Raw genomic sequence first — 17,748 nt, 5'->3', positions numbered from 1 at the left:
TTTCGACGGAAAGTGATCCGGTCGGCGCTGCCGACAACATGGCCGACCTTCTGGCCGGCCTATACAGTAGGGAGAGTGGGGTCGGGCTGGACATTTCCTTTGTAAGAATGCCTTTTCCTTTCCTCTCTTTGTTCCCTTGGTCTTGTTGTCTCTATTATTCCTCTATGGAGAGGACTCCATTTAGGTTTTGTCCTTCATGCAAGGCCAAATTCCCATGGAAATACAAACACCTTAAGTGTAACAGTTGTCTTCCCCTTAACCAAAATGAGGCGGCCTGTGCGCCTTGTAAGCTCCTGCGTACGAAGACATTAGAGGAGCGCCGTGTAAAGCGATCTGGCCTACGGGATGTCGCAGGCTCAGAGTAGTTCCGCAGCCGCCGAGTATGACGAGGGGCTTAGTGACGACCAGGGCTCAGAATTGGAGGCCATTGACTTCACGGTGGAGCATTCCCGTTCCACGTCGTCCGTCCCCGGCCCCAACAGGTGTGAAGTGAGTCCTGCTATGGGGAGTGTACATCCCGGCAGCAAGGACGCACGTTCTTCCCACACTAAAGAGACAACCCCCCGGTGTGTCTTCGACAAAACAGTTGAAGTGTTCCATAGCGCAACCGTAGGCCCTGTCTAAACACACTCCTGTGACACCTAGTATTACCAAAAGCATTGCTAACATCGTTTTGGTGGCAAATCAAAGAGAACGGTCGAAGGATTCATCGAAACCAAAGGACTCGTCGAAACCTAAGGATAAACCTAGGGACTTGTCGAAACCGAAGTATAAACCTAAGGACTCGTCAAAACCTAGAGATAGGCCTAAGGATTCATCGAAACCTACAGATAGGCCTAAAGATACATCCAAAGATACGCCACAAACGTCAGCACCTCAGAAAGACTCTTCAGAGGGCCCTGGGTCTGTTTCTTCAACGCTTAAAGAAATATATTGACGTTCTAGATCAGAATATCAACTAGAAGAGCCTTTTCCACCCCAAGATGACTCTGGTTCCTCAATATGGACCAGAAAGAAGTTTGAGGGGTGTATGAATAGGTTAGAGAGGTTTGTGGAACTCTCAGAGAATTAAACACCCAAAAGGCCTCGATAGGAGAGCCTTTTTCTTCCTGTTTGAAAATTTTAAGACCATTGATCCTTCTCAGGAAGAAGAGACTTATGACCTCACTGAGGATGAGATTCCTATTGATCAGTTCAACCAGGATGAATATCCATTTGGGGACCCTGGAGATGATCCCATTGACCCTACAGAGGGATGGGAGGACAACCACGACCAGGTCGACCCTCAGCCTGGGGCATCACCTACTCCCAACACCGGAACATGACGCCCTGTGCATGGATTCACCCCTACCACACCTACTCAAAAGGCCTCCCCAGTTGATGACCAGATGGCGTTTAATGCTATTTTAGGAAGGGCAGCTGAACATTTCCATATGTCTACTCAGGAAGCTGTACCAGAGGCTGATTTTGTTGAGAACATCTTGAAAGAAAAACCACTGGCCAGCCAGGTTATTCCTTTGTTGAATTCAATCAAGAAATGCTTGGCTCCTTCATTGTTGATACCTGCCCTAACAAGGGCAGTCAATCCTAGAGTAGAAAAACTGTTTCGCCCTTCCCCTTCTGACCCCCTTTACATCAGGGGACCTGCTACTCCAGATTCCCTGTTAGTAACTACAACCGGCAAGAGGGCGAGGGTCCTCCTGTCCACAGGGGAAGCACCCCCCTGACAAGGAGTGCAAAAGGTTATACACACTAGGGAAGAGCGTCGCAACTGCCGCGGCTTTTTCCACTTGCATAGCTAATAAAACAACGTTGTTGGCTAGCTATTCAGACGCACAATGGAACATGCTACAAGAGGGCCTTCAAGAAGTCACTGAATCTCTGCGGGCTCGCCTGCTTTCCATTGTGGCTAAGGGAAAACAGGTTAATCAGAATATTCTCAAAAATACTTTGGATGCTGCAGAAACAGCTGGCAGGACCTTGGCACAAGGTACCCTCCTAGAGACGCATGCATGACTACGGAACTCCGGTTTCAAACCAGAAACCCAAGCTTCATTAATAAGTAAGCCGGTGGAGGAAACTAACTTATTTGGGAAAGCGGTTGATGAAGCGCTTGAAACAGCAAAAAAGGAGCACGACACCCTCAAAATCCTGGATCAAATCACCCAGAGGCCTTCCCAAAGGAGAGGTAGCGATTCTAGACGTTCCTTTCATGGCCAATCTCGCTTCCCTCACAACCAGTATGGCTCGTGAAATAACTGGTCCTCGGCCCAGGGAACCAGCTATGCTACCCTGTATCCCCATAGAGGTCAACGACGTGGAAAGGGAAGGGGCCGGAATCCCACCCCTAGAGGCTCCCCAGCCTCCGGTCAAAAATGACCAGCAGATCCAGGTCCCCTCCCGTTCCTCCCCGGTTGGGGGCCGGCTAACATTATTTCTTCAAGCATGGGAGGGGATAACTACAGACCGGTGGGTACTCAACACCGTCACCCATGGGTACTGCATAGAATTCTGCCGGAATCCCCCCCTCAGGCCCCCCAAGACCTCCACGATCAAGACACCTGAGGCCAGAACACCTGTGCATCCTGCTACAAGAAGTCGAGATCCTGCAGGAAAAGGGCACCATAGAAGTCGTACCCCTTCTACAGGTAAACAAGGGTATTTATTCAGTGTAGTTCCTTGTACCCAAAAAGGATCGCACCATGCGCCCTGTACTAGATTTACAACCAGCGAACAAATTTGTCAAACCTCAAAAGTGTTGTATGGTCACTCTGCAGGAAGTAATTCTCCTGCTCACACAGGGAGACTACATGGCAACATTGGACATGAAAGATGCATACTTTCATATTTCAATGTTGCCAGCGCACAGAAAATACCTCAGATTCATGATAGAAGACGGACACTATCAGTTCAATGTACTAACCTTTGGCATTGTCTCTGCACCAAGGATATTTAAAAAGGTACTGGCAGTGGCAGCATCACACCTGCGCAGGCTATCCATCCCAGTTTATCCTTACCTCGACGACTGGCTCATAACAGAGGATTCCTACGGTACATGTCTGTCAAATACTCAAAAGACGATAGACCTCTTATTCAGCCTGGGATTCTCCATCAAATCCAGCTTAGACCCCAGTCAAGTCAAACAGTTCCTAGGGGCTCTAATTTGAGCAAAGGACGGCCTTGTCTTCCCCTCAAACGAGAGGGTCCAAACCATGTTGTTTCAAATTCCTCACTATGTAGCAAGTCGAGAGGTGACGGTACGCAAGGCAATACGACTGTTAGAAATGATGGCGTCATGCATTTATTTGGTTCCTCACACGAAGCTGCGCATGCATCCAATGCAAGAGTGGCTCAGCAGCCAGTGGTGTCAGGCCAGCGGACAATGGGACAATCTAGTTGTCTCGCCAGCCTTCGTTCTCTCTTTGCAGTGGTGGTCGAGGGAAAACCTCTTGAAGGGAAAGTCCTTCACCACCCCCGCAGTAGAAGCCACCCTCACTACAGACGCATCTCTCATGGAGTAAGGGGTCTCACCTGCTTCAGCAAACGGTGCAGAGAGTCTGGTCCTCAGAAGTAGCATCCAACCACATAAATCTGTTAGAGCTATTAGTGATATTCAAAGCCCTGAATGCCTTTCAGACACAAAGACAAGGAAAGACGGTCCTGATCCTTACAGACAGCACCACGGCCATGTACTATCTGAACAAACAAAGGGGCACTCGCTCTCCAGGGCTGTCCAAACTGTCCCAGAACATTTGGAAGTGGGCTCTCAGACACATGTTCCTGTTATCACAACATGTTCCAGGGGAATTCAATCTTTGTTTTCGCAGAATGGGGCTTCCCAGAAATCGACCTGTTCGCAACTCTGGAGAATGCTCAATGCCAAGATTACACCTCCAGGTACCCCCAGAACCGTTACGAGGGGAACCGACTCTAGATCACATGGTCAGGGAAATGTGTTTACTCTTCCCTCCTGCCCACCGAATCCCCTACTCAACAAGATAGTGCACAAAATGCACCAGGAACCAGTCACCATGATATTAGTGGCCCCCATGTGGGCCCGCCAACCCTGGTTTTCTCATCTGATGATGTCCCTATCTCCTCCAATGAACCTTCCTTGCCCGTACAAAATGTTGTCTGAAGACAAAGGGGAGGCACTGCACCCATGCCCGCAAACACTAAACTTAGCAGCCTGGCTCCTGAAGTCATAGAGTTTGGGCACCTGCAACTCCCTCAGAGATGTATGGACAAACTCAGAGACCTGAGGAAACCTAATACACGGTACTGCTATTCCAGTAAGTGGAAGCGGTTTGTCATCTGGTGCAATTCTAAGAGCATTAACCCCATTGACTGCTCTCCTACCCATATTGTTTTGTATCTGACCCATTTACTAGACTGAGGCCTGGTTTTTAACTTTTTAAAGGTTCGCTTAGCTGCTCTTTCAGCCTAGACTACGTCACAACAGAAGGTGTTGTGGTGGAAGATATCAGTTATTAAGGCTTTCATGGAGGGAGTAAAGAGAATTCGCCCTCCCATTTCTAACCCGGCTCCCGGATGGGATCTAAATGTGGTCTTGACTAGACTTGTAGGTCTCCATTCGAGCCCATGCAGAAAGCAAGTCTTAAGGATCTCACCTACAAGACTGCCTTTCTAATAGCTATTACTTCCATAAGGAAAGTCTGTGAACTGCAGGCCCTCTCCGTTCTAGACCCCTTTGTTACGGTTCACAGAGATAAGGTGGTTCTGCGCACTCACTCTAGGTTTGCACCTAAATTCATTTCAAGGTTCCATGTGAACCAATCCATAGAACTACCAATGTTCTTTCAAAACCCCTCAGGCACAGGAGAAAGAAGCCTGCATACACCGGATGTACGCAGGGCAGTCATGTTCTACATGAAAAGAACTCGACCACTAAGAAAAACAAATAAGTATTGTTTCAGTGGCAGCAGGTAGAGAAGGAGACCCTGTCTCCAAATATACTATCTCAGGTGGATTGTCAAATGCATCACACTCTGTTGCAATCTTGTGAACTGCCCTTCAAGCCTAGAGCGCCCACTACTCGAGGCACGGGCGCTTCCATCGCATTCATTGCAAATGTTCCCCTTGAATCCATTTGCAAAGCGGCAACCTGGAGTTCTGTACACACCTTTACAAAACACTATTGCCTAGACACTCATTCTAGGTCTGATTCTCGGGTGGGACAAGCAGTACTAAGACACCTTTTCGCTACTCTTCCTTCTCACAACCCACCTCCAACTCCGGGTAATGCTTGCTAGTTTATGCACAACATGTGATTCTAAGCAGATTAACAAGCATCAGTAGACAAGTATTACTTACCGTAAAAGCATTTCTGATGATTGTATCTGCTTAGATTCACTTGAGCCCACCCTTCCTCCCTGCTGGGATGGGAGGAACATGGACGTCTACTGCTTTTCTCTCTCTTCTGTACTCGCTCACGATAGTCATAAGGCTCCCTCACGGCAGAAAAAATACAATCAGAGGGACCTCGACGCATGAGGGATTTTGGGTATACGACACGTCACGTTAGATATAGTGTTACAGGCATGCCCATGTCGACGTTCCCTTTTGATTCTCAAAAGACAAGATGCAATACTCTGCGGTTACCACTGGATGTCGGACTATATGCACAGCATGTGAATCTAAGCAGATACAATCCGAAATGCTTTTACGGTAAGTAATGCATGTCATAATCTTGATGAAAGGTGGGTAAGAGGGCACTGACGGTAACCATTCTTTAAGAATATGGAAGTTATTTATTGGATTTTATGGATTATCAATTTTCCTTAAAATGTGTAGTTTGTTGTTTTGATTCATGAGGATTTCTTTGTGTAAGGTTTCTGTTTTGTAAACCTATTGCTCAATAAATAAACTGTATATATTTGTTCATATTTTGATGAAAGATTACCCACGAATCAAAAGAGCACATGAGCTAAGCACATTACCCGCTGTAAAGCAGTACCATTAATTGATGTTGTGCATCTTACCATCTTTAAAGTTTGAATTGGACGTCGCTCAAAAACAATTTTTTGTTCCCACAAGAGTTCATAGTTTGGTAATTCACTGTCTTTCTATTCAAACATTGTATTCATTGCCTCTACACTAGGCAGACTGTAGTTCATGTCAAGATCCTGATTATCACCAAAACTTTCAAGCACTTCTGAAATTCCTAGCACTGATTTTTCGGGTGCCGCTTATGGAAATGGTGAGATTGAGCACATGTTAATTTCACCATGCAACACAGGCTTGGATGGCCTTGATTGCAGAGCAGATTGATGTGTTAAATTCCATAGCTATTTCTGGCAGTACTGGCTGCTGGGATGTAAAAACCTGATAATGATTTTTAGTTCTTACCATGGATTTGCACTGGTGTTTTAATTAGATTAATTAATCTGCTCATAAGCATATTTGGTTATGGTTGCTGATTGTTGTTTTTGTTCCAAAGAACATCTGCCGAAGTAAATTTCGTTAGGCAACCAAGGGTCTGTGTTCGGCAGTCTTTTTTCTCTTCCTAGGCTTCATTGAAAAAAGATGACATTTGCAATTACAATAAGGGTCTGATAGCATAATAATAGTACATGTGCAGTCCATTGGTACTCCCTCTCTCCCCCCCAGATTTCCCTGGGTGAGGAACATTCTTCCATTGCTGCCATTCTCGGGCTAGAACCGACATTGTAAGCATTGAGCATTATTTACATTGCATCTCACATGGCATGTAATTTGTGTGCATCACCTCTGGAAAGGAGAGTTGATCGAGAGAGTGGGTACGAGGTATTGTGATGTGAGGGCAGACCATTGAACAATACATGTTAGACACAGGTAAAGCGCTACAAAAAAATGTGTTATTCGACAACATAACCATGTGAGTCATACTTGCATTTGCTGTGATACGTCAGAAGGCACTTACAGGACATCGACTTCCCCTGTGAAAAAGAAATTAATGGGTCAAGAGGAAAAGGGGAACATGTTCACATCTCAATATATGCTGTGTGGATGTTTTTTACACTCTTAAAATCGACATAGTCAAGACGTACTCAAGAACATCTTTGACGATGGAGCACACAACAAAGGCAGAGTTTGCTTGACTTTTGTTCCAAGTCGGTCTTGAATCCACCAATTGTATGCATGGTATACAACCAGATGGCACCATTTATTGGGAGGAAATAAAATATTTATGTATTTGATTAAAGACTTTGCTAGTAGCAAATCTTTTACTTTCTTGCTGAGACCTGGTATTACCTATTGCAGCCCTCTTTGCCTAGCTATCACATATAGCTTTATTGCCAACCAAACAGAGATACCAGGCTCGAACAGGCCTGTTGGGCAAAAGGTCAATGCCCAAAGTGCAGGACCAACATGCTACTTAAGCACCGTTTCTTTTTGGTCAAAGTGGGTGTGAGGGGTCAGACATGAGAGGCAGATGGGTAATATTCTCAACATTAGCCATTTTATTAACAGAAAGGGGTTTGGATAAATATCCTAACGTGAATGTCCCTTCCTATGAAACTAAAACTAAAGCAGCTTGACCTTGTGCCAAATTCAATCTGACCCTCACACTAACATACACAATCAAAAGGAGCAAGGTAAATATTTCAAATTATTTCAACTCAACAGTAATGTGCAAAACCCAAACATGTATAACTTCAACCAAAACAATTCTTGTGTCCAGGGGGTTGGTTCCCTTCCCCTGGATTGTTTCAGTAAAACTGTTCACAATGTTCTGTTTCAAGACCAGTCGCTTAAAAAGACAATACAAATGTCTCTTTTACCTAATACTCTCCTCAGGATGGCAAAACAAAATGTTCCTTCCACAACCCTGGTTTTCTTCTTATTATGGTATTTATTGAGCACAGACTTTGCTTCGAGGAGCAACAGAGCGCTTTTTAGAGGTAGCAACAGAGCAGCTATACAGCAGGAATATGATCAAGGAAAGTCTTTCCTACTTTTCAGGATGACAAAAGGCAAGTCTTTTTAGGTCTTTCTGTGACATTCACATTCTCCTTGGCTATCGCACAATTGTACTTCAACAGCACAACTTTGTTGATTTCAGTTACTACTTGAATCAATTTCCCCCATACTGACATCCCATTTGTGAGGGTTTGTACAAGCTCTGTCTGTCGACCTTTCTTTCATTCTCTCTTGGCTCTTGGCATTGCTTGTTTCAGGCTTTCCCCAACTGACCTCTTATGTCAGGAGAATTGTACAGTTTTTGCCGCTTTGTTTCCCTTACAATGTTTTTTGGCTTATGGCAATTCTGGTTTCAGGTTTTCCCCAACTTGCACCTCATGTCAAGAGAATTGCACCATATTTGCGTTTTTCTCTTTGCTTCTATTTGGTTGGTATTCATAATTGCGTCCCAAATAGTGTTTAACAGGTTTGCATGTCCCGGGGCCCCCTACTCATCTAGGCTGACTCGGTGGTTCACTGTGCGGCTGTTGTGAGAGGCTTTCGTATGGCAAGCTTCCCTGTCTTGGCTGAGTCTCATTTGGTTCCCCCGTCGGCTTCAGAATCCTTTGCCGCCAGAACCCATGCAGCTCTGCAGGACCCAGTCTCCCTGCTGTGCACCATTCACCTCAAACTCCACTGGCGTTCCACTTCTCCGATCCCGAACGCTGCTGATCTGCTTCGTGCAAAGGTTTCCTTTTCTCCCCACGGCTCTTCCCCATGGAATTGTTTCTGCCACCTGTCTCGCTTCCCGCTCTGCGTACTTCCTTCTCTCACCTTCGATCCTCCTGCTGCAGGTAATCCCCAGGTTTAAATGTCTTGCGCAACTGATTTGGATCCTGACACCTAGTCTGCACTTTACACTTGATGTCACATTCCCTTGTTGACTCTGCTCCTCTTCCTCGTCTCAGTACTTGAGGTTTTCTGGGACTTGCAGTACAAGGAAGTACTATATGATTTCAAGTTACATTGTTGAACAGTTTTATGCAGACAGCTGTTACCATAAAACATTAGATGTTACTTATGTTCTAGGCTTATCATGCACATTATCAAGTCAGCCTGAATAGGATTTTGGTTGAGTTTTGTAATTACATGGGTTTGAATAATGGCAAAACAGCATTAAAAACTTGGTAATTAAAGGATCTTCCACACAAGAAAGCTAAGAATACCACTTCTCTTCTGCTGGTGTCACCATTCTCCCTTGACGGCCATCTCCTCCCATGTGATCGACCCTCAGAATACCCAGGGTCAGGATCAGGTAGCGGCTTCCTTCCGCTGGCCACATGGGAGGAGACTTTAGGCTGGGAATCAGTGATGACTATTCTTATTATTATTATTGTTATTAATATCAGTGATAACTATTATTTTTGCCTAGTGTCAGTTAACAAATATTCATTAAAATATTTGGAACACAGTTTACTGAAGAAAACTCGATTTTAGGTACTAAACAGTCTGTCACAAAAAGAATGAATTCCAATTTTTGACTGTGTGCCACTTTTCCATTGGTGCCATAGCCAATTTTATACCCCATTTCGACTCTGGGTAATACTTCAAATAGCTTATCTTCATTAATAGTAATTTACAACCACATATACTAAACTAAGATACAACAATATTTACAGATGAAGATGGGTGCATGTGAAGTGAAACACATGAGAATATGGGTTAGCAATATAACACATTGTGCCATCAAAAAGACTGCATGTTAGGCTGGCCTGACTACATTAATGTTTGTGTAATATCAATAGCTCAGTACAAACATCACTGATTTGTGGGGACCTCAGGACGAACAGTGGCCCACTAGCCGCGTCTTGGAGGGACCAGTCTAGTCATTCAGTTTCTACTTTGGGCAACTCGGAGGCCTCTAAGGTTTCCAAATGGTGCTCATGCCAAGTGATCGTGTACCGGTGTTACCACCAAGGGCTTCGGAAGACCGCTTAACGGCAAGCCGGCTCAAGTCTTCACTAGACAACTACTGAGTCAGCTTGCCTTGAGGGCCTACTGCCTCCTACCAGGGCTTACTCAGAGGTCCACACTGCTATAACCGGACATGGATCAGCTGAACAATAAGTGAGTGATGAAATTAAACTTACAGTGCCACAAGTCCTCTTACAAGATGGCGGCATGTTATGAAGGGAAGTCGAGTGCCATTTTGACCTCCACGGACTCTTGTCAAAAGTGTCCTTGTTTCAGATCTCGACTGACTCACCTCTGTATTCTATTACTGAGGAGACTCCGAAGTCTGACCAGGCTATGATAATGCTTCTGCCTACGGTATCTGGGAGTTGTTCACTCCTTGAGTCGAATGGTCCCCCATTACAATGACTTTTTGGTCCACTCAGTACCTGATCTCGTCCTGATAAATGCAGTTTTCTGAACTGTGGGCTAACCGACCAAGTCATCCATATTGGTAACCAAGTCATCCTGATGCATGAACCCCAGCCTGTTCAGCTACATGCAACCTTCCTCTTCTCCAACTCTAGCAGCCTGCAAAGATCATCTTTTTGATTGCTTTCAGACTTTGATGAGGTCCGATGCCATATTGTCCTACCTTGAGGGCCTGATTAAGGAACTACTTCCATCATAAAGTGCATCTTCCACCTACACAACCACCCCTGTGTGTGGCTACCATGCCGCCAATGCCTTAGGCGCTCAGGACATCACTTATGCTGCTGGCTCCAGTTAGAGTTCTCCCAGTTAACCTGCCAGCGGACCTGGTCACTCCCACTCCAGCGAAAGACAGTTCTTAATTAGACAAACAACAACGACAAGCAGTGCTGCACCAGGTCCCCAACTGTATGCAAATTCGCTCTACAAATATGGGAATATGCCATGAACAATCGCATTTCTCTTTGAGCCATTCACCTTTCCGAAGTAGAGAATGTGGAGGCAGATGGGATGAGCAGGCTTTCCCAGTTCAACTATGAATGGGAATTGCACATTCTGGTACTACATACAATCCAGAAATGTGGCTTGCCTTTGCCAGACTTGTCGCCTCATAGAGCAATGCAAAATGCAGGTTCCTTGCCTTCAGAGAGGGTCTATGTCATCAATCTAAAGGGGATGCTTTTCGGATGTGGTCTGCCAGGAGCCTGTATGATTTCCCTCCCATCCCCCTTATTTGGAGGGTTACCCTCAAGTGGCGCTCCACTAAACTTTTTAGTGCTCCTGTTGACCACTCAAAGACCTGACGTAGCTCACTGTAAAAAAGGGTTGATGTTTCTTGCAGTCTTTCATGAGATTCTGACACAACAGAGTCCATTCCCCTCAGTTAATGAGCTTATTGAGCTGGTTCCTGAAGAATTAACACTAAGTCGTTTGAGTCTTTTACAGAACAATCTTAGTCGGTCAGACAGCCAGAAAGCCTTCCACACTCTCCCAGTATAGGAGCAAATTAAGGTTTTGCCAAAAATATCAATCTGTTAAAGTGCTCCTTTGATCAGGTGCTTTCTTTCAGCTCTACCTCGAGTATGCTAGTCGACTCTTGTAGGACATAACTAGGTACTTGCAGAAATATCTTTTTGAACGTACAACCAGATTATTCAGTGCCACTTTAGGGCTTCCTGTGGATGTATTCCCAGTTAAAGCTCCTAGCAGTGTGGAAGAATTGAACCTGGCCTAGGTGGCGGTCTCACAGAAGCTTTTTGAGCCTTTGGCATTGACAGATTTAAAATTAGTGTTATGCAAAACTGCTTTCTTAGTTTATCGGTCAAACGCATCAGTGAAACTCAAGCGCTCGCAGCCCCTGAACGTTGTACCACTTTCCATAAGGAAAAGTTAGTGATGCAAACTGACCCTCCATTTCTTCCAAAAGTTGTATCTACATTCCACATCAACCAGGAGATAACGTTACCACCAGTGTGTATTGCCAAATCCTCTGTCTCAAGCCGAGTGTGTTTTGCATTGCTTGGACGTTCGTAGAGCATTGAGGATTTATCTAGATCAAACTAACTCTTGTCAGGAAGGTTGACAACCTCTTTGTGAAAAATGATGGAGCCCAACCCGGTGCAAAGGCCTCAAAAACATTTATACCATGCTGTATAGTAGCATGCTTATTGGAAGCATATAGCCTTTATAGAGCAAGCCTATTCCAAAGGGTCTACATGTACGTGCAATCAGGGCCAACACCACAGCAGTTGCTTATCAGAGGCCCTGTGGCAAGACATTGCAGAGACGGCAATATGGGCATCACCTTCTGCAAGCTTTATTGCATGCACACCAGAGCCAGAGCCGATGCTACATTTGGTCAGCTGGTCCTTCAGAATCTGTTTGCTTAAGATGAGTCCTGCCTCCCAGAGAGTTCATGCGTGGTACGTTCACATAGAGGGCGTAAGAGTAAGAAAAGGTTTCTCTCCGTCGTGACTACTGTACTGCAAGTCCATTGTTCCCTTTCTTCTATATGCCTGATCCCCCACTCCCTCATAAGATTTGAAATGTGTATGAACTCTTCTAACATGGGGAAATAACTTGTGGGCATTGCCAGTAGGCTGACTCAGTGAGTAGGCCTCTGCCCCAAATATAAATTGGAAGAATATTTTGCTGTGTAGATGTGCTGGTCCTGTCCCCATGGTATGAACACTGTAGTGTAGTGTAGTGTTTGGAGGAAAGGGGAGTATGGTCTAGGAATAAAGTAGTCCCCAAGGTGAGTAACTTTTTCTTTTTTAAACAGTGATCGTATATGGTGTAAGCCAATTTCAAGGAAAGGATACGGTGCTAAATCCTGGATGGCCCACTTTCTAGTTCCCGGTTGTCCGTGCCTTTGCCGGCAGGAGACTAATTGAGCAGCATATTATAAAATGTTAAGAGTTTTAAAAAAAGTATTCAACAACGCTGTGACCAATATTTTTGGTGAAGGAGCTCCTGTTCTCAAACATATAGCACGTTGGTATAGTATATTATTTATCCATGCTGCTATTGCACTGCCGTTATTTATTCTGCCCCACAGGAAATGGGCACAGTAACGTAATTACTAATAACTTTTGCTGCTTGAAAGTATCCCTTAGCTATAGCCATTGTGAGGCATCGCTTGAAGCGTTTTCAAAAGACTTGGAAAGGGTGGCGTTGACATGCATCTATGACATTGATTTAGGGCACTAGAAAAGCATATTGCTGTATGTCTCCTTTTTTCGAGAAGTGCGAGTATTGTCAACTTGTTGGGCGATACAATTTCCTTCCATTGAAGCCAAATCAGAATGTGTGATCCACAGTCCATGCCTTCAGTTGTGTGCACTATTCAGTCGATGAATCGCTGTTTGCAAAGTGTCTCATGATTATCATACAATCTGTTTCTCTTCCGTTGGAACATTTTTGGCTCTAAACATGATGTTCTTCTGTTCTAGTTGCTGATATGTGTTCAAAATGAGTGGAATTGGAGAAAATACCTCTGACCTACAAAGGGCAGAGTTGGGAAAGCGCAAGGAATGCTCTGATCCGCTTGGACCCAGGTTAGTTTATTGGGCTAAAAACACTTATTTTGACTGTTTGACTTAACTTACAAAGTGTTGATTATGCCACCAAAGTGCCATTGAGGTGGCTAAAGCAGAACAAACAAAAACATATAGCAATGTTAAATTGTTAAAGATTCTTAGCTGCAAACCCCAAACTCCTACCAAACAGCTCTAATTTAAAAATCCATCAAGGCAAACTAGAGAACATTATTCCTAATGAATGAATATCTATGTGCTTATCAGTCATTGAAGGCTTTCTGCCCCCTAAAATGCCATTGCATGCAGATTTAATTCATCCCATACCAGTATAGCTTACTGCACTTTTTCTCATGCAGCACTTTGTTTTTGTTTATTCACTTCTAATGCGCACCAAACCCATGGGTAACAGGGCACATGCAGCAATAAGATAATACAAGGCTTACGAAGTTACACATTTGTACAGATTACAATATAGTACACTGAATCACAAAATAACAGAATAAATTACACATAACATTGCCGACAATGTAACATTGTTCAACTGGGAATATTGGAATAATGGGAGTGTTCCAATGGTCTAGGTAGGAGTGGGCCAATCATTGGAGATGATGTGTTTGATAGCGTTCTTTCAAAAGAGTAGGTAGGGTTGGTCTATTCTCAGATTTTGTGGCAGTAAATTCCAGAGTTTAGCAGCCTTCACTGGAAAGCTGTTGCCACCAATCGTAGTAAGCTTATATCTAGGTATTACCAGGTGGTTGGCATTACCAGCTCTAGTTGGTCTATTATATGTTCTTCTATAAATTTTATCTGAGAGGTAACTAGGGGCAGCGTTATTTAAAGCTTTATGGGTCAGTGATATCATTTCTAGCTGTATTTTGTTATCGGTGGAAAGCCATTTGTGTTGGCGTCTGATGGAGGAGATATGTACTCTTTTATTTATGCCAAGCGCTGCTCTCAAGTCATTGTTTTGTAGTGTTTGTAGCCTCTGGATGGTGGTTTTGTTAGCGCCGCTGTAAAGGGCATTACAGTAGTCAATTCTGGAGAGTATTAAGGCTCTAGCCAGGATCATGCAGCTGATGATGGAAAGGAATGGCTTGCCAGCTCTTATCAGCTTGCAAGTGTAGGCAGTGGTAGAGGCCAGAGATTTTACTTGTTTGTCAAAGGACATGGTGGAATCAAGGTAGAAACCAATGGTTTTTACTTCCTTAGAAACTTTGATGATATTTCCGTTGATATTGAATGAGGAAAATCCCTGGCCTAATTTTTTAATGTTAGCATGCGTGCCCAGGATTATCAACTCCGTCTTATTGTTCAAGCATAGGCCATGAGTGGCCATCCATGCCTGGATGATAAGATATACCCTGTTCACTAACTCCATGTCCTTATTATGATCCCCAGAAAGCGGGAGGAGAATCTGTGTATCATCTGCCTAGTTAGTGTAGGTGATACCCAGAAGGCCCAGATCATCAAACAAGGGCTTGGTGAAAATATTGTATAGAGTTGGCGAGACACATGAGCCCTGAGGAACGCCACACAAGATGGGGGTAGGGTCTGCGGCTGCCGATGGAGAGAATAATCTCATGCTACCCTCGCTCAGGAATTATTCTACGAATCTGATAGCCTCAGAGGAGAAGTGGGCAGCAGAGTCCAGGTGTCTGCAGAGGACCTTATGATCCACGAGATCAGATGCAGCTGAGAGATCAAGTAGGCACAGAAGTGCTGCCTTGCCAATATCTTTCACCTCGATTTGGGTTTTGAAGTCAATTAAGGCAGTTTTGTCCCGTGTAGTGGGCAGAAGCCAGATTGTCTAGCTCCTAGGAGCTTATTCAGTTCTAGGTATTTCTGAATTAGGATATATGCAGCTTTGTCCAGTATTTTAAGTAGTTTAGGTACTGTGGTAATGGGACGGTAATTGGTGGGGATGAGAGGATCCAGTATCTGCTTTTTAAGGTGTGTGAGCACCCAGGAATGTTTTAAATTGGCCAGGATGGTACCTGAGGCAAAGGAAGCATTAATCAATTTGGCGATGAATGGTGATAGGTCTCTGGCAGCATCTTTTATTAACTGTGCTGGGCAGATATCCCCTTTATAGTTGGAAGGTTTGAGCGAAAGGATGATTTTTTTCTACCTCTAAGGTAGAAGTTTTGGTGAAGTGAAATTTGTTGCGTGCCGTAGGTGAGTCACTTGGCGGCGGGATATTGGACAAGTGCTGTGGGTTAAGCGTGTCTTTTTTGCTGTATTTTATTTTGGAGCGTGTTTATTTTATTTGCTAATGCATGTTGGATATCTGCACACCAGGACTTGTCCTTGGTACAAATATCAGATGTGGCTATTGGTGACTGTAATTCTTTCAGTATGAAGAAAAGTTCCTTCATGCTAGAGTTTGATTTGGCAATGCGTTCATCCTAGGAGTTTATGATATGGTATGATGTGATTTGCCGGTAATACAGCCAAACTCAATTATTATAATCACATCCAGTAACGACACAGTAACAGTACAGTCATGTAGACTTACTAGTTCTTCCCAATTTGCAGTCCCCTTGGACTCCTTTGTGGGACATTCTTTATTGCTGCATATTCTAATGATGCATGGGTCATTTCGCCCCAATTACTGCATTTATGTGTACGTAATTACCTCTATTCAAATGCAGTTTTATTTCTGGATTTTAATGCTAAAACATATAGGTGGAGCAGTGAAAATGCAGCATTTCAAAATACTTAATGTTTTACCACTATTGTCTAATTCAAAATGAGGCCAGCTCGCTTGCAGAAATTGTCTCCATGTATTTGAAGTTTCTTTTCCTTCTAGTTAGGCTTGTGAATTTTTTGTGTGGGAATTATACCTCATTGTGCTCTGTTTTGCTCTTTCACCTACAGTATATTTCATGTGACGGACATATTAAGCACACTACAAAAAGGGCAGTTGTTTGGGTGCTTTCCTTGCTTTTTTAATGAATAAAGAGGTGTTTGAATGGCTGGAATTTTAGATGTTTTTCCTGACCCGAAAGCTATAGCTTGGGAAGTTCCACCAGCCACATCTCTTGCTGTTGCCTGTTTTTCATTGTTTTCAATTAATCTCCCAGTTATCTTTAATTTCTTTGCATGTATGGAAATTCTTCCATGAGTTATAGAACCATGACACAAAGTCACGCTCACCTTTACAGTTGTCTAGCTTTGCCGTCACCCTCGTCATTCATGTGCTTCCAGTTAACCTTTCTGCTGTGTTGGCTCTACTCCCTTGTTGCCTTTCCATTTCCTGAGCTCGGTATTGTATTCTTTGTTGGTAGTGGGCCTGAGTCGCGACTGATTGTGCTATGAAGTATATTATCCCAGACTGAATCATAGCCATGTAACTTACATCCTCTTACCTAAGTGATATGCGTGCCAGTCCTGCAGCTTTTCGTAATTGTGCTTCGGAAAGAACAAAAGGGGCGGAATGTAGTTGTGTATTGACAAGACTTTGCTAAATTCAGGTATAATTTGGCAAGATTTGGTGTGGGAGTTAGGGAATAAAAAATTGGTCTCTTGGAGGACAGGATGAGGAGGAATAAGGTGAGATGGCTGGAAAAGTCCCTGGTGAGGGGCACGCTCCAGTGCTGGCTACTTCTTTCTTTAGGGTAGTAATACCAAATCTCCACAATGACCACCCATACCTCCTCTTTGTCTTTGGGGCACTTTCTCATTAAAGTCCTTCATGTCATATTCTCCAGCATGGGGGCTGGCATGGATTCACATGCTCATGAATATTCCCTGTCGTCAGGCTGGGAATCCTCGGTAAAGAAAAAATCAGTTTTAGTTTCACTTCTGAACTGTCTTTCTCCTAACAACCAATCACTGGTCTCTGGGTCATACTGCCCCTAACCAATGGCTGCCCTCTACCTAAGCCCCTCCTCTGGCAGCCATCTTCAGATTTTTACTGCACATTCAAGTGTTGGAAGTCCTCGTGCTATAGCTCTCAAGCTTTTACTGCGTTTTGCGATTTTTCTAAGAGTTCTACTCTATTTTTTCAGTCCATGGAACCTCAAGCTCCATCGATCCATCTTCCGATTAACGGGGACCCGTTTTTCGGATTCTTCAGCACCCCTCAAGGGTGATTTTTTTGTCGAGTTTCTTCTTGGAGGATTCCAGAAGCTTCTTCAAGGCCTACCCCACGTGGAGATGGCAGAGGAGAAGGAAGATTTGACGCCTCTGTTCAGGATTTGTCCAGGATGCGGCCTGCAGAACATCTACTTGGACAATGGGCACTCTGTGTGCTTCTACTGCCTGAATTCAGACCAAACACACGTGGAGGATGACTGTGCGTTTTCCCAGGAGATGGTGCCACGCACCATGAAAGACTGGCGCAGGCGCCTCACAAAGTGGC

At 44.3% G+C, this 17,748-nt stretch overlaps 1 protein-coding gene across 17 annotated transcripts in view; it reads left to right on the top strand.

Annotated features, from left to right (window-relative positions):
* NCOA2 (nuclear receptor coactivator 2) overlaps positions 1–17,748 on the top strand; it is a 2,606,235-nt gene that overhangs the window by 1,314,238 nt on the left and 1,274,249 nt on the right. For all 17 annotated transcript variants that reach the window (XM_069621172.1, XM_069621171.1, XM_069621170.1 and 14 more), the window contains one exon: positions 13,299–13,403. In XM_069621172.1, coding sequence (XP_069477273.1) covers positions 13,318–13,403 — 86 coding nt within the window. In that variant the 5' untranslated portion in view covers positions 13,299–13,317. The remainder of the gene's footprint in view (positions 1–13,298; positions 13,404–17,748) is intronic.

The sequence above is a fragment of the Ambystoma mexicanum genome, chromosome 5q (genome assembly GCF_040938575.1).
Source record: "Ambystoma mexicanum isolate Mex_15411 chromosome 5q, UKY_AmexF1_1, whole genome shotgun sequence".
Taxonomy (NCBI): Eukaryota; Metazoa; Chordata; class Amphibia; order Caudata; family Ambystomatidae; genus Ambystoma; species Ambystoma mexicanum.
The sequence above is the reverse complement of the archived record's forward strand: the minus strand, read 5'-3'. Positions and strand labels throughout refer to the sequence as shown.